This window comes from Tursiops truncatus, chromosome 7, assembly GCF_011762595.2.
Source record: "Tursiops truncatus isolate mTurTru1 chromosome 7, mTurTru1.mat.Y, whole genome shotgun sequence".
NCBI lineage: Eukaryota > Metazoa > Chordata > Mammalia > Artiodactyla > Delphinidae > Tursiops > Tursiops truncatus.
The window spans coordinates 71,775,590-71,802,081 of NC_047040.1; the positions used below are offsets into that span (position 1 = coordinate 71,775,590).

Here is a 26,492-nt window from a genome sequence, read left to right on the forward strand (position 1 = left end):
ATCTCTCTTTCACTTCTGAATGATAACTCTGTGAGATAGAGTGTGCTTGGTTGGAAATTTTTTTTTTTTTTCAGCACTTTGAATATATCATGTCAGTCCTTTCTGGCCTGCAAAGTTTCTGCTGAAAAGTCTCCTTATAGTCTTATGGCAGTTCCCTTGTTCATAAAATTGTTTTTCTCTTGATGCTTTTGATATTCTCTCCTTGTCTTTAACTTTTAATATTTAGTTATAATGTGTCTTGATGTGGGTCTCTTTAGGTTGCTCTTATTTGGAGCTCTCTGTACTTCCTGGATATGGATATCTGTTCCTTTCCCAGGTTAGGAATTTTTCAGCCATTATTTCTTCAAATAAGTTTTCTCTCCCTCTTATCCTTATGGGATTCATATCATGTGAGTGTTAGTCCATTTGATGTTGTCCCATAAGTCCCTTAAGCTGTCTTCATTGATTTTCTTTTTGTTTTGTTGTTTATTTTGCTGCTTTGATTGGGTGAGTTTCCCAGGCTTGTCTTCAAGTTGATTGATTCTTTCTTCTGCTTCATCTAGTCTACTGTTGAACCTCCTCCCCCCACACCTCACCCTGTGTATATTTCATTTCAGTTCTTGTATTCTTCAGCTCCGTGACTTCTGTTTGGTACTTTCTTATATTTTCCATCTCTTTGTTGAAGTTCTAACTGAGTTAATTCTTCTCCCCAGTTCAGTGAGTATCAGTAGGACTATTACCTTAAACTCTTTATCACATGTATTACTTATCTCTGATTTTATGCTTTTTTTCCCCCCCTCAGGTTTTATCTTATTCTTTCACTTGTGACATATTCCTCAGTTTCTTCTGCTTGACTCTCTGTGTTGGTTTCTATATAGTAGGTGAAACAACCACCTCTCCCATTCTTGAAGGAGGGGCCTCTAGTATGAGATGAACTTTGTTATTCAACACTGCCTCAGCTCTTGGTTTTCTCTCCAACCTTTGAGCTTGTCCAAATAGCCTATTTTTAATAGCTCCCAGCAGTTGAGAATGTTCTAAGATCTGTCACTGTCCTAAAGGGGAGGATCTCAGCACCTAGACCCTCAGACATCAGCTTTTATAAGTATGCAAATATGTACAGTCCTGTGGGAGAACAAGTATAAGCCCTGCTTGCCACTAGAGCCAGGTGATCTGGAGGTGTCCCCTGGGCAGAAATCACAAAAGTCAGACCTCCAGATGAGTATATTAGCTCTTTTCTGGGTTTTACCAGCAAGCTGGAGTAAGGCAGTGGGAGAGTACCAAGTCTGCCCCTCAGGCCGGAGTTTCAGGACAAGCAAAGAGGCCTTCTTACAGAAAGACTGGGGACTGTGCCTCAGTTCACTGTCTGCATAGTGCCATGGTGATGGTAGCCTGTCCAGAAACGTCTCTGCCACAGTCCCATAGGATGCAAGAATGCAACCTCCCCGCAGCCACCAGAGCCAGGTGATAAAGAGTGTTCCCTGGGTGATAGCTGCAAAAACTGGGCCACCAGACATAAAATCCAGGGCATCAGACGTTTGTAATGTTCCCCTCCAGGAGACACTGACATTGTGAAGCATGGCAGAGGGTAAACACGAAGATAAGGCCTGCCCTCTGAGGTGTCTGGAAAGGATTACAGTCAGCCCCCAGACGCATGTTTATTTAGAAGCCTGCCCCTCAGTCCACAGGCATGATGATTAGCTAATAGGCCTTCAGAGAAAGACTGAGCTCCTAGGTCTGTTGTCTCTTGCTGTGCCCCTGTGCCCTAGAGGTGGTAGCTATTTAAGAACTCTTTCTTCATGAGTTATAGTCCTGTGGGACCCACAGGCATAAGCCCTACTGGTCACCAGAACCAGGTGATGTAGAGGGTCCCCTAGATGATACCCACCAAAATTGGGGCACCTTCCTGGAGATACTGGTGCTCTGGAGCACAGCAAAGGGAAAATGCAAAGATGCAGCTTGCATCCCTGGTGAGTATTCCAGCACTCTCCTAGAAGTGTGTGTTAAATTAGGTGTCTGCCCCTCAGGTGAGAGCCTCCTTCATTTTTTAAGTCTGGACACCATACACGGCCTCTTAGCTGGGCCCTGGGGTCCGAGCATGTGAGTTCTTTCAGAGGGCTTTCTCAGATCTCTGCAGTCCTGTGGGTCTCGAGACAGGAACCCTACTGGTTTTCAAAGTTAGATTTTTTAAGGACTCATGTCTCAAGCATCTGGGATGCCCGATGTGGGTTTTGAACCCTCAGCTCCTCAGGAAGAAGCTCCAGGTTTTGAGTTCCTTCTGCATTGTGGGTTGCTGCAGCAATGGTGGGGTTTATGGTGGGGTTTCATCCCAGCCTCTCCTACCATCTTTGATGTGTTTTTCTTCTTGTTTGCCCAATGTGTAGTCATCATCCACCCAGACTTTAGGTTTTTTGAAAGGAAATTCTTCCATATATAGCTGTAGGCTCAGTGTGGCTGTGGGAGGAGGTGAGTTCGGGATTTTCTTATGTCACCATCTTGAACTGGGACTTTTGCACAACATTCTGAAAGATAATTTCTTGCAATAACAAACCTGTAGAAATCTTTTTAAAAATTAGTTTAACTGTCATTAATACTAGCACATTGTAAATCATTCAAGTGGTTAAAAAAAAGAAAAAGATATATAGTGAAAAAGAATTCTCGCATCCTAGATTAATTCCCTAGTCTCTTTACCTACAAGGAAACACAGTTGCCAGTGTCTTATATATTTTTCCAGAACTATTCTGAGCATACATTCATGAGAATATATCCCTTTTTTTCTTTTTCACACATGAGATCTTGCTATTTCTATTCTTCTTCACTTTACTCTTTTCATTCAGCAGATTAGCTAGTCTAGATCTACTTCATTCTTTGGTAGCAGCTGCATAGTATCATAATTTAACAGTTTCTTACTGATGGAATTTTTTGTTTGTAAAAGTCTTTGCAGTTAATATGTTATAATAAATATTCTTCACGTGTATCTTTACCCATATGTGTGATATGGATAAATTGAAGACTTTTGAACAGGAGAGTGATAATATTAGATAGAGTTAAGGTGACCAGGACAAAACTATTTCTGCATTGGTGTTCATAAACTTTTAGGCTAATTTTGTTCTTTAAGAAGTATGCTGTTTTCCCTGTTAGGTTAGCTCTGCTTCTTCCCCATTGAAACGCATTATTTATTCTAGTTTATCAGTCATGTAGTACTTGGCATCTTTCTTTCCTTGACTTCTGAGTATATGTAGATATTTTACATAGAGTTACTTGATTTTGGTTTGTTACCCTGTTTTATTTTCTCAATCTGTTACTAATCCGCCTCAGTTACTATCCAGAAATGTCTTAGAAATTTCAGTTAATTGTAATTGTGTTTCTTAGTTAAGCAAAGATTTGGGTCTTTTTGCTTGTTCTTTGGGACCCCTTGCATTTGTAGGTGAAAGGATCAATTAATCAGACATTGTCTCTCTTTTAATCCTTCTAACATTTGTATCCTTTTTAGATATTGTTAATTCTCATCAGTATTTAAATTCACAGACTCTACCTACAGTTTAGTTGATCTGTATATGTTAAATCTTGTTCAAATGTTTCTTTAATATTCTTTTATATCCTTTCTTGTATCTTAGGATAACCTCTTCCTCACAGATAGCTCGTTGCAAAGGAATACTTAATCCTTTGGATGGAAAAGTTTACTCCTTGAATAGATATTTACTGAGCAGTATGAAAATCAGTGCTTTACTCTTGGCTAATTTTCTCATCATCAAGTCTCTTGAGGTATAAATAAAACAAGAGTAAATCTTTAAAGATTTAACAGAAATCTGTAATTTAGAATGACATACATTTGAAGATAGAATGAAGGCAAGTGGTAGGGAGGATGAGGGAAATGAGGAATTAAATTGTTAAATATGTTAATGGAATGTGAAGGTTTTTGGTTGTTGTTTTGTTCTTTTTCATCAAATTGATATGGATTTGAGGGCTAGTTTAATTCAATCCCATCATTTTTCTGGTAAGGAAACTATTATGTAGAGGTATTGTCAGAGACTTGCTCCAGCTCGCAGGCTGCAACCAGAGCACCTGACTGCCAGCCCACTTTTGTTTGGGGATGTAATTGCTTGACTGTTTACTGTAGTAGTTAAAAATGTGTCAAGCGGCAAAGGAAATTGATCCCTTTCATATATTCTTGTTTTAAACTACAATGTATTATACTTAATAAGTTGAAATGACTATTTCTGAAAATGTAGGTAAATAAAAATGTTATAAATAGAATCATTTTCCTTCAAAAATATTATACTCAAAATAATTTTGTTCGTTGTCTAATAAGGTATTTCTGCCTCATCTCCTATTTCTCTAAATCCTTTAACAGAAAAATTTTTGTTGCTTATTTTTTGTTTTGCTATGTAATATTTTGAAGTATTGTTTATCCAAATATTCAGTTTCCTGTAAGTTATTTTTTAAATAGTTATATAGGGCTTCCCTGGTGGCGCAGTGGTTGAGAGTCCGCCTGCCGATGCAGGGGACACGGGTTTGTGCCCTGGTCCGGGAAGATCCCACATGCCGCCGAGTGGCTGGGCCCGTGAGCCATGGCCGCTGAGCCTGCGCGTTTGGAGACTGTGCTCCGCAACGGAAGAGGCCACAACAGTGACAGACCCGCGTACCGCAAAAAAAATAAAAATAAATAATAATAAAAAATAATAATTATATAAAAGCCTTTGTCAGAACTTTGAGAAAATAATTGATTTATAAAGCTCTAGTGTTAGTGATCCTGCTAAAGCAAAAGAAGCAGCATAGTGACTGTCTCCTGATATTCTTTGCAATTATTGTTTTTCACGTGAGGTTATATTGTAAGGAAAAGTGAGTGTTCGCCAAATCTACTTTTGTGCCTTGAACTCCCACAGAGAACTTTTGGTATTGTTAGCAAAGATAAAGACATTCTAAGAAAACTCTTTGCAGGAGAAATATCTGTCTATTTATATATTTACTTTCTGAATCTTCAGTCTATTCTATAGCTATACTTTTAAAGGATTCATGCAGGTGAAACAGAGGGCAGCTGATCATGTTTATGTTTTGGAGCCAACTTGTCTTGCCCATCCCTATTTGCACCTGTTCACATTTACACCTAGCAGCTGTCAGTGTTCATAAGCTCTATGTTTACAGAAAAAGGAACATCTGATATGTGTGAATTTGATTAGTATTATCATTAACAACTAATCATTGAATTTTTTTGGCGTGTATAAAATCATCATGCAGGGAAGAAGTTGTTGTGGTAATTCTGATTTTTGTCTGTTCTCAGAATTGTTATAGGTAAATATCATCTCAGTAAAATACAGTAAATTCATGTTACCCAGTGTGCGTGAACATTATGATGTTCATTAATTGTATATTAATGTATACAATTAATGTATACAATGTATACATTAATGTATACAATTAATGTATACAATTAATGTATACAATGTATACAATTAATGTATATTAATGTATACAATGTATAATTGTATATTATACATGATCAGTTTTAAACAATTAGGACGAAATGTAAAATAATAAACTCTGGCAGTATGCTGATAAAGATAGGTTGAATATAATTTTATCATTTATTGCAGTGGCAATAAATCAGCTTGAAATATCTTCTTATAATAATTATAAAGAACTGCTACTTAACAGAAAGTTTTGGTTGATTGAATTCCAAGTAATACAGTTTTTGATACTTTAGATCAGAATTTCTTAACCTTAGCACTACTAACATTCTGGGCCAGGTAATTATCTCTGTGGGAATGTCCTGTGAATTGTAGGGTGCTTAGCACTATCCCTGCCTGGACTCTTTCTATGTGATACCAGTAGCACCTTCTCAGTTATGACAATCAAAGCTGTTCCCAGACATTGTCAAATGTTTTCCTGGTAGATGAGGGGGTATTACAGCATCACCTCTGGTTAAGAACTACTGCTTCAGACCATGGGAAAGATCTCTAATGGATCAAATCATTTAAAATCCCTTCATCATCACACATTTTTCACCCATTCACATCAACAACTTTTTTTTACTGTAGTGTTATATGTTAAATTTCAGTTGTAGTAATCTTTACCCTACCTGATTAGCTTTGTAAATAAGAAAATCCTGAAGTTATACATTAGAAAATATCCTCTCATGAATGGCCTTAAGCTAAACGACATACCTACTAATTGATATCCTCCCATAGGTGAGTGTGTTGTGGTGGGGATCATGTTCTTACAGTCTGCTTATTTTTATCTTGTGTCTGGGCTGGTTTTGGCCACAAAGAATTGATTGGATGGTGTTTGTTTGGAACGTGAGATGAAGGTAGTATTCTTAACACACAGAGTGAGAATGAGAGGCTATTACAGGAGTGCAAGTATCATATCTGGATGCTTTGGCCAGAACCGAAATCTGGGAATAGGTGGCTCTTGGATCCTATTTTTATTTTAATGAATGTATTTTTCTAAGATGGTTTGAATAAATGGATTTCTGCCAACTTTTATGCAGTATGCTTGAATGATGAATAATAACTCATGTGATCACAGAGTAAATTTTTTCAACTGATAATTAATATGTTAATTTTCATTTATATTTGTGCTCCAGGTTTTTTTTTGAAAGTTTTGAGGTAAAACACCTTGCCATTTGTACTTATAGAATTGTGAGGCTTTTTTTTTTACTTGTTTCTTTTATTTTGTTTATTTTTAAAAAAATTGTTTTACATCTTTATTGGAGTATAATTGCTTTACAATGGTGTGTTAGTTTCTGCTTTATAACAAAGTGAATCAGTTATACATATACATATGTTCCCATATCTCTTCCCTCTTGCGTCTCCCTCCCTCCCACCCTCCCTATCCCACCCCTCTAGGTGGTCACAAAGCACCGAGCTGATCTCCCTGTGCTATGCGGCTACTTTGTGAGGCATTTTTAAAAAATGTTTTAAAAATATTTTATTTTATTTATTTATCTTTTGGCTGCATTGGGTCTTCGTTGCTGGGGCTTTTCTCTAGTTGCGGTGAGCGGGGACTACTCTTCGTTGCGGTGCGCGGGCTTCTTATTGCGGTGGCTTCTCTTGTTGCGGAGCACGGGCTCTAGGTGCACGGGCTTCAGTAGTTGTGGCACGTGGGCTCAGTAGTTGTGATTCGCTGGCTCTAGAGTGCAGGCTCAGTAGTTGTGGCGCACAGGCTTAGTTGCTCTGTAACATGTGGGTTCTTCCCGGACCAGGGATCGAATCCATGTCCCTGCATTGGCAGACGGATTCTTAACCACTGCGCCACCAGGGAAGTCCCAAGGCATTTATTTTAAATTCTTTATTTTTAAATTTTTATTTGAGTATAGTTGCTTTACAATGTTGTGTTAGCTTCTACTGCACAGCAGAATGAATCAGCCATACATATACATGTATCCCCTCCCTTTTGGATTTCCCTCCCATTTAGGGCACCACAGTGCATTAGAGTTCCCTGTGGTATACAGTATGTTTCCTCCAACAGTTGTCTATTTTATACATAGTATCAATAGTGTATATGTGTCAATCCCAATCTCCCTATTTTAAATTCTTATCGTAATTTATCTGGGTAAAAAATGTCAAACATGCTATGCATATACATATAACCTATAAATAGATGTGACTCAGAAATATTTACTTGAAATGAATAATCTAAAAATACCTTTTACTGCCACATATACCCATGGATAATTATATGCACAGACATTCATTTATTAAAAACAATTGCTGACAGTTATTGAATGCTAGGTATTCAGAACTTTATATGCATTATCCCATTTAATCTTCCCAGTTATACCTTCATACTACTCATGAGGAAACTGGAAGTTCACTGAAGTTACATAATTTATAAGGTCATAGCTAATAAGGTTCAGATACAGTTTTTAAACCCAGATAACATCTATTATCAAGTGTCTTGCTGATACAATGTAATCTCTTTCTTTATTTCTTCAAGGTCTAAGTTTACACTCTTCAATCCCAATGCATACATATATATATATATATAATATATATATATTTCAAGTGCTTACTGTATGCCAGACTTTGTTTTTTCTTTTCTTTACTTTTTATTTTGAAATAATTTTAGACTTAAAAAACAGTTAAAAAGCAAATACATAGTATTCACCTATATTTTTTACCCAGCTTTCCCTAATGTTATTAATTTATATAACCATAGTACAATTATTAAAATTAAAAAATCAGAAAATTTACATTGGTACAATGCTATTAACCATAAACTACATATCTTTTATGAATTTTACCAGTTTTTCCATTAATGTCCTTCTTCTGTTCCAAAATCCAATCTGATCCCACATCATTTAGTTGTTGTATCTCCTTAGTCTTCAACCTATGGCAGTTCCTCAGTCTTTCCTTTTCTTTCATGACCTTGATACTTGATGAATACTAGTCAATTATTTTGTATATGGTCTCTCAGTTTGGGTTTGTCTGATGTTTTCTCATGATTCAATGGAGGTTATATGTTATTGGGAGGAATACCACAGAGGTGATATGCTCTTCTAAGCACATCAGAGGATACAGGATATCAATATGTTTTATTATTGGTGATATAGTTTCTCCACTGTGGTGTTTGCCCTTTTTAATTAGTAAATATCTTAAAGGAGATAGTTTGAGACTATGCAAATACCTTGTTTCTACTCAGACTTTCACCTACTGCTTTTAGCATCCTTTGGTGCACATGTATTTTAAACTTTCTCCTTTGAATAGTTCTTACAATATGGCAAGCCAATGATTGTTTTGTGAATTATTCACTGTTACAAAGGCATTGCCTTCCTACCTTTTAACTTTCAAGTTGGTGGCTAGGATTCTTTCCAGAGTTAAGCTTAACAGGGAACAATAGTAAATAAAATCTGAATTCAATAATATTTAACTTAAAAAGAAAAACTTGAAAAGCCAATCCTTGTTAATGCAGGCATAAAACAATCTTCATTCTAGAGTAGCAAAGGCTAGAGTGGATTTGTTAAATTTCTTTAAAATGAAAAGAAAGGTATCTATAAATGAACATGGAATAGTTGACCAAATTTTGAGTTACTAGAACTAAGAAATACCTATTAAAACATGAGAAAAAAAGTTTTAACTTAAGGCCAGTGTAACAAAAAGTACTTTATGTATGAGAGGAATACTGGCTAGAAATATATATCTGAGATTAAAACAGTTGAAATAAAAGAATATATGAATAATGTATATAATAGAACTTCTAAGGAAAATGGCTGCATAAGCCTGTTTTTTAAAAAAGAGGTAAACTTTCCCCACTTAAATGAACAGCAAGAACAACCAGAATAAATGAGAAAACTGCACTTTTACTGAAACTGAAAAAGGCCCCCAACCTCATACTACTAGCTCTAGTTCTACTCTTCTGTACTGCCAGGTTTCAATTTTATTTTACCTTTAAACAGTGTTATAACAAAGGAACTATTTGTGCCTTATTTCTATACAATAGAGTCTTAAAAGTAGATTGGTAGGGCTTCCCTGGTGGCGCAGTGGTTGAGAGTCCGGCTGCCGATGCAGGGGACGCGGGTTTGTGCCCCGGTCTGTGAAGATCCCACATGCCGCGGAGCGGCTGGGCCCATGAGCCATGCATGGCCGCTGAGCCTGCGCATCCGGAGCCTGTGCTCCGCAATGGGAGAGGCCACAACAATGGGAGGCCCACGTACCGCAAAAAAAAAAAAAAAATTGAGATATAATTCACATATAACATTATATTAGTTTCAGGTGTACAACATAATGATTCGATATTTGTGTGTATTGTGAAATGAACACCACAAAAAGTTAATATCCATCACCACACAGTTACAAATTGTTTTCCTTGTGATGAAAACTTTTAAGATCTACTCTCTTAGCAACTTTCAAATGTACAATAAAGTATTATTAACAATGGTCACCATGCGGCCCATTACATCCTATGACTTACTTGTTTTATAATTGGAAGTTTGTACCTTTTGACTCCTTCATCCATTTCCGTTCCAGATTTTTAATATCAACATAAACTATTACAATAAGACCAATGTAAGGTTGTACCCAAAATAGCTAAGCAAATTAATACAGATGCTTAGAAGTGGTTAAGTCATTATAAATGGATCATACTAAAGACATTTTGAGACCATAGTTCAGACTAGACTCTAGTATAAACTCTAAAATGTATTTGTCTATTTTGGGCAGGACTTACTGTATTGGGGATTACCAGGTCAGATTCATGGATGTTTAAGACCTACAACTATATTGGTATCTGGATTTAGAAGACAGGGTTACAGTTCACTCAGACGTGGTTGTATCTTCTTGATTCATTAAGATAATATGAGTATTATGATGTAAGTGAGTAGACCATGAGATGATTTAAGAAGAATAAGAAGTTAATATGCTAATTTTCCTAAAGTTATGGCAACACACAGTTTTATCAAGTTATTGTATTCAAATGACTATTATTATTATTTGTGTGTGTGTGTGTGTGTGGTATGCGGGCCTCTCACTGCTGTGGCCTCTCCCGTTGCGGAGCACAGGCTCCGGACACGCAGGCTCAGCGGCCATGGCTCACGGGCCCAGCCGCTCTGCGGCATGTGGGATCTTCCCGGACCAGGGCACGAACCCGCGTCCCCTGCATCAGCAGGCGGACTCTCAACCACTGCGCCACCAGGGACGCCCTATTATTTTTTTATATAAGAATATTCTGCAAGTCTATTAGAAGAAAATTTGGTATACTTAACATTAAACTTATTTCATAAACTGGTATTTTAAATTGTATTTTATTTATTTCATATTTTATCTCTCTGAAGAACATGTATTTCTAAACTTATTTCATATTTTAAAAAAGTATTCCTAAAAGTTTGACTTATTTTAAATATGTTTAATTCTTTTGCTTAATTCCACTATTTAATACTGTAAATTAACATTTGTCTCCCTCCCATAGATATGGAGTCTGGAGAACGGTTACCGTCCTCAACAGCCTCCTCTGCTACACCAACTTCATCTTCTATACCTTCTGTGGCTTCAGCAGTTTCAAAAGGCGGCCTTTCCACTGGAGCTGCTTCACTTAGCTCTACAATCAACCCATGTGGTGAATACCCTTTATTAACTCAATTTTAGAATGCCATCCTTTTACTAATTTGCATTCATAGTGTTTTATTGAACTCTGAATCAAATGTTCTCATTACATCTGTTGATCTGTTGAACAATGGCTAGGTTAAACATTTAGTCTCTGCTTTTTCTGTATTTTATCAGCACACTGGAGTAGCACTGCTTATTCCATGTTTTCTATGATTTTTAGAAGCTTTGAGAGTTTCATTTTAATATCTTCCTTTGACCATTTTAATTAATAAATTAATACATGCAAACTCTTTTAAAAGAATAGACCCATGAGGGAGTGAAGAAATATAAAGGAATCCTTGATGGTAAGATAAGGTCCCAATGCCATGGACCATTTGCCCTAAATTTGCTTCCAGTATTCGAAATGACCTTCACCAAACCCCAGCTATCCTAGTTCACAAGATGTATACTAAGGCATATCATTTACCTGATGGAAAATATGTTTAAAGTTTTAAATATTTTGAAAAATATTTTGAAAAATATTTTAAGATATTTGACAAATTTTTCTTAAACATGAATGAAGTTTATACTGCTAAAAAGGGAACTTTATTTCAGTAGTGAAAATATCCTCAGTTTTAGTTTTATGTGGAAGGTACTTTTATTTACCCCTCAAAATCACTTTTTGCCCAAACACGTGTTTGGATATTTGGTAGAATACTTTCTTTTTTTCAACTTAAACTTGATTAACTTATTCCTTTATCACTAGGAAGATTTTTAATCTTAAATATATTTTATCTTATAGATTATTTCATATGTTTAAACATTAGAACTAAATGATATTTTACTTTTTAAAAATTAGATTTATAATTTTGGGTAAATGAAGTACGTAAATATGGAATGTTTGCTGACAAAATACCCTAGCAAATTGTCAAATATATATTTATTGAATTATTCTGATTTTTTTCCAATCAATGGAATGACAAGGATGTCATTTTATCAGAACAATTTTCTAACATTTTCTTAGTGATTATAAAATAACTAAAATAAAATACCATTACATTTAAAAAAATAAATAAAATTCCTGTTCTCCCGCACCTTGTACAATCTTGGTTAAGGCATTCATTTAACAACTTCAACCACATTTCCCTTGTGTATAAAATGATGACTATATATAAAATGATGAATGCCTTTGATGATATGCTGTGTTCAAAAATAGTGATACCATGGTTGGCATTTTACCTTGTTTCTTTGTCTAAATGATTGCACACAGCTGTACTTTTGTAATTATTCTTTCGTGCTTTTTATAACTCTTCTCCTTTCGTTTGTGTCAGCTCCTTTCATTGTGTTCCTCCCATCTGCTGTCTTTGTATTTACTTGTGAATTTGTATTTAAAATATATAATATTTCTAGGGAAATGTCCTTTTTTTTTTAATGTTGAAGCTTTCACTCCTTGAGTACAGAGCCTTGAGTTTTCTGGACCCTTTGCTACCACCTATTTCTCACTTAGTTTTCTGAATTAGTGACACTTGAATTGTTTATGATTCTGAGTAGTCACCTGTTGGGCGCTATTTTTTGTTCGTGGTAGTTGAGAGTTGCAGAAGGGTGGGGTATGCTTAGTTGCTGAATAACATCAGAAATTTCCTTATCTAGAAAGGAATTAGTTTTCATCATTTATTTGCAAGTAAAATAGGTTGTTGAATTTTTATGTGGAGATACTTAAATTGAATGAAACTATAGTTTATTTCAATGTTTATTCCAAAATATATCACTTATTAACACATTATATCTTTAGTACCTACAGCATGAGTTTTTTTTCTTTCTAAGGAAATTATTTTTTGTTTTTAACATTTGCAGTGTTGTGGTTTATGTTTAAAGTAGAGCCTTACAAGGCATGGAGAATGCTCAGTTGTCCTGCATAATTCAGTTTATCATATTTTCCTGTCTTCTCTTATTTGATTCATTGTTTTTGGCCTAGTCATTGTCTGTAATTTTCTCCTTTTAAAAGTAAAATTATAGAATGATAATGCGCCTAGCCTCTTTATTTTAAACAATTTGAATCTCCTCAATGTTTTTGATGTATAGAAACAACAAAAAAGAATTTTCATATGAAAAATGTCAAAACCTCACCAGTTCTTTAATGGTCCCTTTGAGGACATTCTTTTGTTTTAAACAGTTATTTTAATTGGCCTTTCTCTGTCATCTTCATTAATGATATTTCTGTAGGAATTCTTCTGAGTTACAAAGGATTTAATTCAAGCCTACTTTCGAACTTTGAATGATCAACTAATTTCTTTTGAATCAACACCTTGTCAGGGTCTGGGAGTATACCTACGTACTGTTACTATTATGATGCTGGTAGAAGATGTGAGACTCCTAGGTCAGAGATTTTATTACTATAGCATAGTAAATAGCATAAACATCATGTTGGCATTGGCTCCCCATGTCTCCCAAGTCCCACAGGGGCAACACGGAGGGGCCCAGTTGAATCTTATACATATAGTGGAGGTTGTGTCACGGCTTAGGCAACCCACTGCTTTTATAGTAAATGAAAGCAAAGCCGCTCTTTGTCTGGAAGGAAATGTCACCTCATCCATCAAGGTTGCTCACTGCAGTCCTGAGAAATGGCCCAGTTTTAAAGAATGGTCAAGACCTTGCATTCTTGGCAACAACATGCAGGGACCTTGGAGGACTGTCTCTCACAACACACCTTTAATTTTATTATAGTAACTTGGATAGAAAATAACACTGCAATAAAGATTGATTAATCTAAGGCTCTCTGCATATAGTGGGTCTTGTCGGTCTTAGAAGAGTTATATTTCTTTTCCCTTTAAAGTATAATTTTTAAAAAATAACTTGCCTACTTCTAAATAATTTTGGACAGCTTTCAATAAACATATTGTCATAATAAACAAGACAATTAACTAAAATATTAAAAGATAGGCTCTAAAAAGCCAAGGAAAGCCACAGATATTGAACAAAAAAATTAACTAATTAGCTGTTAAGAATAAAAAGAAAACATAGTGGGCTACATGGCTCACATACTAGTGCTAGTGAACATATCAGTTCCTCAGAGAAAAACGAACTTTTTCCTGGCTCTGAGTGGTTTGGGGAATATACCACCAGAACCTTTGTATAAAAGGCCACATGATACACAATATCCTATATGCCAGTTTCATAAGTATTCAGACACTATTTCACATATTATCTCTGAGTGAAAGCTGAAAGAATAGTATTTCAGCATAGTTCCAAAATTAAACTTTACAGAGTGGATTCGTTCGAGATTTGTGGTCATTTGACCTAATACAAACAAAGCATAGAACTTTGAGAAATTTCAGTGATAGTTAAACTGTGCCATAGACCAGAGGTTTTCAATCCATTTTTGAGGTAGAACCCTTCAAACAAAACTTGTAAAATGCTGAATGTATAAAACAGAGAAACTGTTTAAAACTTCTCTCATTAAAGCTGGGGTATGCCTACTTTTCTTTTAAAGTTAGGGACTGAATTACACATATATCTTATGCGCAGGCTCAGCGGCCATGGCTCACGGGCCCAGCCACTTTGCGGCATGTGGGATCTTCCTGGGCCGGGGCACGAACCCACGTCCCCTGCATCGGCAGGCAGACACTCAACCACTGCGCCACCAGAGAAGCCCCACACATGTATCTTAATTGCAGGCCTACCTCTGTAGAACTGTGCCAAATCATGGTATATTGAGGAAATCGCAAGTTGATCAGTCAGGCCTCAACTTAGGGTATGTGTCAGTTATGACAATGATTAACTATGAATAGGAACACATGGCAAATACACGTACCAGTCCATAGATCCGCAGTTCTGAGGTGGGTGATGCCATCATAGACCTGGGCTCCTAATTTTATATCCTGTCTTCTGAGGTATGGGACCTTCATGCTCATGTGTCTTAATCTCATGGCTTTTAGAAGGCTGATCCACCTACAGCCTGTTTTCCAGGAAGGAAGAAGGTGGAGTAGAAGAGGGCAAAATTTGTATGCCAGCTTACTTTGACCCCTTTTAAAGAGCTTTCCCAGAAACCCCATCCAGAGATTTCCACTTAGTATCTCTTTTGTCGGAACTGTATGAATGGTAATCTCAGCTTCAAGGAAGGCCAGGAAAATTAGTTTTTAGCTGAGCATGTTGCCATCCTGAAGAAAATAGAGGTTATTAGTAAGGAATAAGGAGAGAATGGATAGCCAGTATCTGCTATGGCTAAATGGAACAGAGGGACAGGAGATCAAGCCGGGGAGTAGGTTAAGGTCAGATCATTTAGAACTTCATGCACCATGTTTAAGAGTTTAGACAGAATGATGTATTGACTAAAAGCAAGGACTTTGCAATTGAAAGGCCCTGAAATTGAATCTTGGCTTGTCCACTTATTAGCTATGTGAATTTGGGTACATTACCCCTTTCTGAACTTCGGTACCTCATCTATAAAATAAATATGATACCCATTTTATAATGATAATTGAGCTAATGCCTGACATAGAATAGGTGCCTAGCAAATTGTAACCTTTACTTTTATTCATACTTGATCAAGTGGAAGGATTTTAATGCTTTGAAAATGCTAGCATGCTAGCAGCATGTAGAGCATCAGTTTGCAATGAGGATGGGACTAGAGGCAAAGAAGACCATTAGAAGGTACTTAAATTTATCTGGGTGAGAAATGATAAGGGCCAAAATTAAGGAGTTATTGGAGATGGAGAAAGAAACAAGATTCCAGAGATATTTGGGGAGTAGATTCTTATAGGATATAATGACTGGATTTGGGCAAAGGGATGTTGAGAGAGAGATTGAGAGAGAAACCCTGACATGACCTGGATAACTGGGAGACGGGTGATGTAATGAGAAATGTGGAGGAAGAATACGTTTTAAAGTGTAAAAGGGTCATTTATCTTTTTGCATGTTGCATTTGAATGGACTGTACATCCATGTAAATACTCTTGGTTAATATTAGAGTTGTTGCCAACTTTTGCCAGTTACAATGTTATGACCATCATTATACATGAATCCTGATGCATATGCATACGGTTTTGAAGATGTCTTCAACTTTACCAGTAGTACCAATTTATTTTCTCATCAGCTGTGTATTATAATTCCTGATGCTTATCATTCATGTTGACACTTGTCATTGGCAGACTTTTTGATTTTTGTCGATGAATATGAAGTAGTGTTCATTAAGGTGCCTTTTAATAAGTTTATAGCTTTTGGGGTTTTCCTCTCTTTTGAAGTGATTGTTTAGGGCTTTGGTGCATATTTCTATTGGGTTGTGCATCTTTTTCTTATAGATTTGTGAGTTCTTTTTATATTTTGGATGCTGGTCCTTCTTTCAGTTATCTTTGTGGGAGATAGCTTTTCCCACATGGTGTGTCTTTTTTTATTCTACATTGTCTTTTGATGAAAAGAACTTCCAATTTTAATGTCGGCAGATTTACCAATATTTTTATTTATGGTTATGCTTTTTGTCTAAGAAATTGTCCTCTACCTCCAAGGTTATGCATATATATTTTTGAGATTTCACTTATCTCTCATTTAATATTACTTTGAAAAGTATATGGTTATCAGATACCAGGCCAGTTGTGATAGACTGAATTGCCTTTTTGTTTTGGAACTATCACCAGTTGAGATTGTTGTTTGATGTATCAGTGAGTTCAACTAGAGATAACATAAACCACTGATGCTATTTTAAGCAGAAAGATTTAATACAAGGAATCAGGTACTTATAAAATTATTGAGGAGCTGACCCCTGACCCCCATGAGTGATTTCAGAGCATTACTGTTGAATTGACCTGCTTAAGGAAATTACCTCTAGTTCAGTCAGGACACCATTGTGCTAACTGGTGGCTCCATGGATCATACCACCTCAGCTGCAATCCCGTGATCAAGAACCACTGACATAACAGGCTCCAGGGCTGTTCTGTGCTGCCTGCTAGATCTGCACCAGCAAAAAGGATACCTCATGTCCTGCCAATCTAACAGCTTAACTCAGTGCCAAATACATCTGATTGGCAGAATCAAAATTATTTCCAGAATCCTGGCTGCAAGAGAGACTGGTAAATATACTTTTTAGCTGTTCAGCTTCTGCATCACAGGAAGGTACACTAAAAGGAGGTTGGGGCACATGTTAAATTATGAGCCAGTTATCTATCCATTTCAGCTCATCTGGTGATAGCCCCCCTGCCATATCTCCCCACCTTTGTATTATAATAAACTCCTGATACCTGTACATGAACTTTATTCCACCTTCAGTGGTTCTTTTCTTCTGAAAAAAATAGTATTTCATTAGTGCATCTAGTAGCTCATATATACTTACTACAGATCTCTTTTGATACACTATTCTATGTAATAATATAAGTTAAACCAAATAAAATAAATGCTTAACTCAAGACGATATGGCTCTTAACTGTCACAAAAGCAAATACCTATCAATTCTTTTTAAAGATTGCAAAAAACTTTTCAAGGACTCCATTCCTCCTATACAGTATCATTAATTTTTCTGTATTTATTGGATCATGTCCATTAGTATAAAAGCATGCTCATAGTATCTCCCATCTTAAAAAATAATACACACCAAAAACCCTTCCCTCTTTCACCCCGAACACTCTTCTGGCGATTACTCTGTTTTCTCCCTTACTTTATAACCAAACTTCTCAAAATACATAGTTGTATGTGCTTTATCCTTTTCCTCATCTTTTATGTATATCTCAGTCCACACCAGTGCCACTTTTCTGTCCTCATCTCACTCAGCCTCTCGGAAGAATTGACACAATTGACCAGTCCTTCCTTCTTAAAAACCTTTTTTAGGGAAGAGTTTGTATCAAATTGATAATATTTCTTCTCTAAAAGTTTGGGAGAATCCACTCTGAAGTCATATGGGCTTGGAAGATTGTTGTTTTTTTGTTTGTTTTAATGTTGTTGTTGAGGATAATAAATCAGGAGTTCAACATTTTTTTTGGCCACGCTTGTGTGGGTTGTGGCATTTTTTTAGTTCCCCATCCAGGGATTGAACCCGGGCCCTCGGCAGTGAGACCATGAAGTCCTAACCACTGGACCACCAGGGAATTCCCAGGAGTTCAACTTTTAAAATAGAAGTATAAAACTATTCAGGTTATCTTTTTCTTTGTGAGTGAGCTTTGTTAGTGATGTCTTTCAAGGAATTTGCCCATTTCCTCTAAGTCGTTGAATTTACAGGTACAGAGTTGTTCCAAATAGTACCTTATCCTGGGACTTCCCTGGTGGCGCAATGGTTAAGAATCCGCCTGCCAATGCAGGGGACATCGGTTTGAGCCCTTGTCCGGGAAGATCCCACATGCTGCAGAGCAACTAAGCCTGTGCGCCACAACTACTGAGCCTCCACTGTAGAACCCGTGAGCCACACTACTGAGCCCACGTGCCACAACTACTGAAATCCGTGCGCCTAGAGCCCATGCTCCACAACAAGAGAAGCCACCGCAATGAGAAGCCCACGCACCACAGCAGAGAGGCTCCTGCTCGCCGCAACTAGAGAAAGCCTGCACACAGCAACGAAGACCCAACGCAGCCAAAATATTAATTAATTAATTAATTAATTTAAAAAATAGTACCTTATCCTTTGAATGTCTGTAGGATTTGTAATGATATCTTCTCTTTCATTATTGATATTAACAATTTGTGCTCTTTTTTCCTTTAATTAATCTTTTTGACAAACTAGATTTTGGTTTCATTGATTTTTTTTTTCCGATATTCTGTTTTCTGTTTCATTGATTTCTGCCCTTTATTATTTCCTTCAGTTTTTCCATGGATCGGATTTCCTCATCGTTTCTCCTAATTTCTTGAAGAGAAAACTTAGATCATTTATGTTAGACCTTTCTCCTTTTCTTATATATGCATTTAATGCTATGAATTTCCCTTTTAAATACAACTATAGCCACTTCCCACAAATTTTGATAGTTTTCATTTCATTATCATTCTAGTAAAAATATTTTCTGTTTTCCTTTGTGAATTCTTCTTTGACTGATGGGTTGTTTAAAAGTCAGTAATTTAACATTTAAATGTTAAATGTTTCAGTTGATGTCCATTTTAGTTTTATTGTGGTCAAAAAACATACTAATGATATGTGCTCTGTTTTTTGGCTTCCCACTGCCACTTTTGCAGACTGACCCCCTGTGGGTCGCGACCTCTGTGCCTGTGAAAGTTGTTGGGTCAGCCAACTACGTGGCAGAGATGCTTCTCTTTCTCTTTGTGGTTTCCTTGCTCCTAAGATTACCCCTTGATTTCCAGCTGCTCTGCCAGCTTTCGACTCTGTTCTCTGATACTTCAGGCTTTCTAATCATGGTGAATGTATGCACTCAATTAAGGAATACATCAAGTTAAACAGATCTGCTGTGTGTAGCTCCGACTTTCTGTACGTTCTCTCCTGGCTATGTTGTGGTGCCCCACGCACAGTGTACTTTTAGCTAGGCACTTGGAAAGTTTAATCTCTGAATTTGAGTCTCCTTCTTTCTGTTTGATCACTGCCAAGATTTCCCCTTTAAACTTCCTGATTTCCTGATGTTTTCTTAGCCCTGGAGTCTGACCTCTGGCACCTTTAGTTGATAAGCCTGCTGTTTCATCTTCCACTGTTTTCTGGAGTTATAGCTGTGAGGTTTAGACAGCAGTATCAGACCAGAAAGCCACAAAGTCACACTCCTCACCCCTTCTTGTTACCATTTTTTCCAGATTAAACCTTCCGCTGACTTTTCTCTGCTTTTGGATGCTTTGCAGTATCTTTAGTTTTGTTGTTGTTGTTTTTTGATATTTATTTTTTTATTTGGCTGCACCAGGTCTTAGTTGTGGCATGCGGGATCTTTTAGTTGCTGCATGCGGGCTTTTAGTTGCGGCATGCGGGATCTAGTTCCCTGACCAGGGATTGAACCCCCGGGGTCCCTGCATTGGGGGTGCGGAGTCTTAACCACTGGACCACCAGGAAGTCCCTTGTTTTTGTTTTAAATCACATTTTTAAAATTATTTTCTGTGGATGATTTGTGTGGCCACTTCACTACTACTCTACCATTACCTGAAGTTGTCCCCCGCAAAACGAATCACTTTCTTTTTTAAAAAAATTTTCACCTGAGACTCCAGGGGTGACATGTGATACAATCTAGCCAGTCCAAACATCATATTTCCCACACAACGATGGTTAAGTGATTGGTTAAGGAAGGCACATGAGACTAATCAAAGGCAGAGAGATTCTGTTCTAGGATTTTTACTGGGACTGGTGAGGGAGGATACCCTTTTGTCCCACAAACCTAAAAGGAAGGGCCTATCTGAGGAAGTAGAGCCAAGAGACGGAAGAGAAATTAAGTCCCAGTAAGCTTTCAGCCAACCTTCTTTATCTGAAGTGTGCCTTTTCCAAATGTTTTTATGTTATGTGAATCAATACGTTTACCTTTCACTTAGCCATTTTGAGCTGGATGTTTTGTACTTTTCAACCTAATTGATATACCCTCCATGATCGAATCCCATCTCAGGGTCTCAACCATGTTCTCTCTTTGTCTTAGAGGAACTGCATAAGGCTGATTTTCATGCTTTGTCTCAGGTTAAGTGTCCTGAGACATTAGAGAAGTCTCCTCTGTTCATAGTGTCTAGGTAATTGCTCTACTATTACCTGTTTTTGCACCTAGTAATTTCCTCCATAGTACTCTTTAACAGTTTATAATTATAGATTTGGTGTTGTTTTACTTATTTGTCCCTTCTTCTACATTTAAAAGGCAGGAACCATACGGTTTTTTTTATTGATATGTATCCAGTCAGTGCCTGGCACAAAGTATATGCTCAAGAAACAATTGTTGAAGAAAGGGAGGGAAGGAGAGGTGAACTCTCAGGAATAGGACTTGCAAATTAAATGATAAATTTACTCTAATTAATAAGTTTTCTAGGCTGTATTATGCTTTGCTCTGGTAATACCAAATAACTGTGCTGATTTTAGTTAGAGATGGGCATTATAAGCCACAGGGTGAAGAATCTTAAAAGATCAGACCTTACTGATGAGGCATTGAATAAATAAACCCTGAAAATACAAAGTTATTAATTAGAACTTCTTATTTAAAAGATGGAGCTTACGTTTACAGTCAATAGAGAATTGTCAAGAGAATGAGATGGGCTTATTCTTGAGGGTTTGGATATAAAGCCAAAGTTTTAGTCTCTTTGAGTATTTATATTATAGTATGAACTATTATAACAATAATTGTTTTTTAGTTGTCTATATTCTAGATATCTCTAAGTCACAAATAAAGGCCCTGGAATGTTCAACTGTCTAGCTTTTTTTGCCTTTCAGTAGATTTATTTAATGAAGGGTTTGATCACAAGGCACCAGGTATTTTTGAAATATATTTTACCTAACTTTAAAAAAAAAAATTATTTATTTATTTATTTATGGCTTCTTTGAGTCTTCCTTGCTGTGCGCAGGCTCTCTCTAGTTGTGGCGAGCAGGGGCTACTCTTCCTTGCGGTGAGTGCGCTTCTCATGGCAGTGGCTTCTCTCATTGTAGAACACGGGCTGTAGGAGCACGGGCTTCCGTAGTTGTGGCATGCAGGTTCAGTAGTTGTGGCTCACAGGCTCTAGAGTGCAGGCTCAGTAGTTGTGGTGCACGGGCTTAGTTGCTTCGCGGTATGTGGGATCTTCCCAGACCAGGGCTCAAACCCGTGTCCCTTGCATTGGCAGGTGGATTCTTAACCACTGCGCCACTAGGGGAGTCCTTACCTAACTTTCATGAGTAGAACTTCAGAGTTTTAATTAGAATTTTATAGGTAAATTACTAAAGAAAGGTAATGCCTTCAAATCAACTAAGTAATCTTAAAAATGAACCTAGGGTTATGGATAAAATTGTTTCTTCCTCCCCCCAAAAATATGTTGAAGTCTTAATCCCTGGTTCCTCAGAATGTGACCTGTTTGGAAATTGGGTCCTTAAAAGAGGTAATCAAGTTAAAATGAGGTTATTAGGGTGAGCTCTAAACCAAAATGACTGGTATCCTTATTAAAATGGGGGAATTTAGACACAGAGATGTGTACAGAAAGAAGCCCATGTGAAGACATAGGAAAAAATGCCTGAGGTTACCAGAAGTTAGGAGAGAAGGATGGAACAGATCCTTCCTTAGTACCTTCAGAGGGGGCATGGCCTTGCCCACACCCTGCTTTCAGACTTTCGTAGCTCCAGAACTGAGCCAATAAATTTCTGTTGTTCTAAGTCACCCAGTTTGTGGTACTTTGTTATGGCAGCCCCAGCAAATTAATATATGACTTTTATTTTAATGCACATTTTAATGCACTACCATTTTTGATGATTAGCTGTACTTTGCAGGTTGTAAACTAGAGGCTGATTTTGCAATGCTGTAAAAATATGCTGATCGTTTAAAGAACTAGAGAAAAGAGTTTAAAGACATGTTGCAACAAGTTTATGTAGCAATGAAAGGTGTGTTTTTCAAAGTTGGTTTTAGTAATTTTTGTTCATTATGGGAAAACTAAGACTTCTTTATTGAAACATAAGTAAAATAAGATTTTAGAATTAGATTGTTTTCACTGTTATTTTTTATATTTCATTATAAAAATAAAGTACATCTATATTTGAATATAGAAACATATATAAAATATAGTGTAATTTTAGTATTTTAATCTGTGAACTCTAAATTCTTTCATTAGATCTAACAAAAATGCTTTTTTACAAAAGAGCAGCTGCTCCTATCTTTGAAGAATAGCCATTTGCCTGAAGATTGATACATATTGGCTGAACTGAATCAAAATCTTGTTCACCATGTTCAGTGTTATGTAGAGTAGTAGATTTTGTTCCCAAGGCTACCTAGACTTTTTTTTTTTTTTTTTTTTGGCTATGTTGGGTCTTCGTTGCTGTGTGCGGGCTTTCTCAAGTTGGGGCGAGCGGGGGCTACTCTTGCTGCGGAGCACAGGCTCTAGGCGCGTGGGCTTCAGTAGTTGTGGCACACGGGCTCAGTAGCTGTGGCTCACCAGCTCTAGAGCGCAGGCTCCGTAGTTGTGGCGCACAGGCTTAGTTGCTTCATGGCATGTGGGATCTTCCCGGACCAGGGCTTGAACCCATGTCCCCTGCAATGGCAGGCGGATTCTTAACCACTGCGCCACCAGGGAAGCCCTACCTAGACTTTTAATGATTTTTTTTTCTAATGAAAAGACTGTTTGAAAGGAAATTAGTAACTTTATATTGAATCCTGGCAGATACTAACTTAATCGAGTGATCAAAGTTAATATCACCAGCACCATATAGCAACATCACAGACCCCAGATATGTTGTGCTGAGGACACATTGGGTACTCTTCCCAATCATGTTTAATTAACCTCTTCTAATCATGAGAAAGCATCAGACAAACTCACGTTGAGATACATTCTACAAACTACCTGACTAGTACTCTTTAATGTATCAAGGTCATGAAAGACAAGACTGAGGAACTGTCACAAATTGGAGAAAATTAAGGAGACACAGTAACTAAATGCAATGTGAGATCCTAGATTGGATCTTAGCACAGGAAAATGACACTAGTGGAAAAACTAATGAGATCTGAATAAATTCTTTATTTTAGTTAATTAATCGGGGTTAACTTCTTGGCTTTGAAAATTATTTTTTATCATATAAGATATTAACATAGGGGAAGTTGGAACTCTGTACTATTTTTGCAACTCTTGTAAGTCTAAAACAATCTCAAAGCAAATACTTAAAAATAAAATGAAAGACTTTATTTCCATACCATGCTTTTCTAATGTTAAAATGTAAAGGTTAACTACTAAAAAAGTTATGAGAATAAAGGAATGAATTGAAAATTATTGGGGGGAATATTTTGTCACCATTTGCTATAGAATTCTTTCTGTTCTTTAATCAAAGTTCAAGTTTGTAGAATTTGTACATTGTGAGTTTCAGAATATTTAAACATTAAGAATTTTAATATATGGGCCAATAATTTGAGCATTTCTTTAATTTACAGTAATTTCACTTTGTTTATTACACTTGGTTATTACTAGTGTTAAAGTACTCTTGTAACCTATATTTGAATGTGCTACCATTTTTCATGATTAACCATACTTTGCAGGTTGTATACTAGAGGCTGATTTTGCAATGCTGTAAAATGTGCTAACAGTTTAAAGAACTAGAGATAAGAGTTAGAAGACATGCTGCAACAAGTTTGTGTAGCAGTGAAAAAGTAAAGGCATTTTTAGCACACAAAAAAACAGCATAGGTAGAATTCTGTCATAATAAGCAGTCTCCTTGATTTTTTAAAAAAGATTAGATGCTTTAGGATACTTATTCCTTATAATCATTTTGTTTTAATTTGCTATTTGGGCTTTTCCTTATTGATAGGAGATTTGTCCACTGGTAGTGTAGGTTCAAGACATTAGTACATTATTTATATTATTTTGTTCTTGTGGGAGGGAAAAACCCTTATTGTGTCACTACGTGAAGTTCATTAATATTAATAAAGACACTTGCAGTTACCGTGCATTGCTACTGAGACACTGGCATTTTGTGTAACTGCTTTTAATCACTTACATATAGATTGGCTAGTACAATCTGAAAAGCTCTGCTAAAAAGTAGTCAGCTTACTATAACGTAAGTTGAGGATTTAGACATTACAGACATATATTTTCATTATGCAGTACGTGCACATTGTTACCTGTCAGTTAAAATGGAAACTAATAAAAGTTGCATCTATAATATTGAAACTATGCTTGAATGTTAATATCTGTAAAAAAGAATAATTATGGTGTTCTAAAACTGTTTTCATTTTATGATGTAATTTATCAGTTTGCAAATGTGTTCTCTGAGCAAAATTGAAGAGTTTTAATCATAACAGGTTTTTATTTGGGAGGATCTTCTGATATTAGGTATATTAATGTAGAAAAAAGTTACTTCTCCGAAAGTAGGGCATGCTAACATCCAAATAATTTTATTTTTGTAGTCATAAATCTAATAGAGCTGGTTTGGCTTGTGTTGTCTTTTGTTTCCTATAAGAAGATATTCTGCTCTTTTGTTAATACAGAATATGCTTTGTTGTAAATGTAGTTGTAGAGTTCACTGAGTCATCTCCAGTCTGTGATCAAAAATCCCCTTGTGAACAGTAGCTTGAAGTTTCAAGACAGTTGGAGAAGGCGAAGGGCATTGTCCTGGCAATGAAACCAAAGGGTGTAACCGAAACAGCACCCTCTTGCTGTATAACAAGATTAAAGCCACAACATAGATGTCATTAAATTAGCTTCTAATTACCCAAAGAGCTTTTAGTAACATTGTGAATGCTTTTTATAATTGGAACAGAGAAAAAATGTGATATATTGTTATCACTTAAAAATGACTCCTGGTTATTCTAGCTTTTTAAAGGAAGAGAGAAACAAAGAATTGAAAACTACCATTTTAGAGTTATCCACAGCAGGTATTATTATGAAGTATTATCCCTGCAACTGCTAACAGTTTGCTTTATACAGTGTTTTGTACAGAGTAAAAATGATTAAGAAATGATTCTTTCCTTTATAACCTTGTACTCTAGTAATGGTATGATGAAAGATTGTGAATAATCATGAATATTCAAAGGAGGTCCAAAACATATCTGTCTGGGAGATTCAGGAATACTTCTTGGGCAATATTTTTTTGAGATGATTATGAAAGGATAGTTAATGTTATAAAAGGCAAAAGAAGTCAAAGAGCATGTTATATAAGCATGGAGGGTCTAAAGAAGAAGAAATAGTGTGACCCAAAATACAACAGTGGGAAACATTCATTAAGCACCTGTTATATTTCAGATTATGCCAGGTATTGGGGATTACCGAGATGAATGAGATTCAGTTTTGCTCTCAAGGAGCTAAAATCCTAGTTTAGAATTCATGTGCATAGAAGTGATAGTTAAAATAGTGGAAGCCCATGAAATGACTGAGGAAGAAAATATAAAGAGGAAAAAAGAGACAGTTGGACAAAATCTTTAAGAATCTTACATTTAGAAAAAAGAAAACCCAGTAAAGTGGACACTAGTATTATGGAAAAATATAGTTAAGAAGAACATCAAAATAATTCCATGACCCAGAGCTTAAGGATAAACATGGGTTTTAATAAGGAAGAGGTAATCAGCAATGCCAGATTTATAGAGACAGGTTAAAAATGAGAAGGGCAAAGATTAATGGAATCTAGTGGTTAGGAAAACTTAAGTTCCTTTACAGACAAAGTGGAAGGGAGGCTTGGACTTGGCACAGCTATTAAAGATTCTGAGAAGTGAGGAGGAAGTAGACATACAAGTGTAAGAGTTTTCTTTCAAGGTTAACAAGGAGAGATGCCGAGATGGGATTGAGAGGGAAGGAGATAGATAGGGTCAAGGGACTGGTAGAAGATTGAGAGAGACCAACGGTCATGCTGAGAAATAAGGAAATGGAAATGTGGAAACCATGGTTAGAGTAAAATTTAAGAATTTAAGAACTTGGAGGTGGTAGAATTTTATGTGATCAAATCCAACATGTGGCCTAAATGGA

The 26,492-nt window shown here is 36.5% G+C and overlaps 1 protein-coding gene across 25 annotated transcripts in view; it reads left to right on the forward strand.

Moving 5' to 3' along the window:
• Positions 1 to 26,492, forward strand: part of BAZ2B (bromodomain adjacent to zinc finger domain 2B) — a 386,914-nt gene that overhangs the window by 241,002 nt on the left and 119,420 nt on the right. For all 25 annotated transcript variants that reach the window (XM_073807661.1, XM_073807659.1, XM_073807676.1 and 22 more), the window contains one exon: positions 10,882 to 11,028. In XM_073807661.1, the coding sequence (XP_073663762.1) occupies positions 10,884 to 11,028 (145 nt within the window). In that variant the 5' untranslated portion in view covers positions 10,882 to 10,883. The remainder of the gene's footprint in view (positions 1 to 10,881; positions 11,029 to 26,492) is intronic.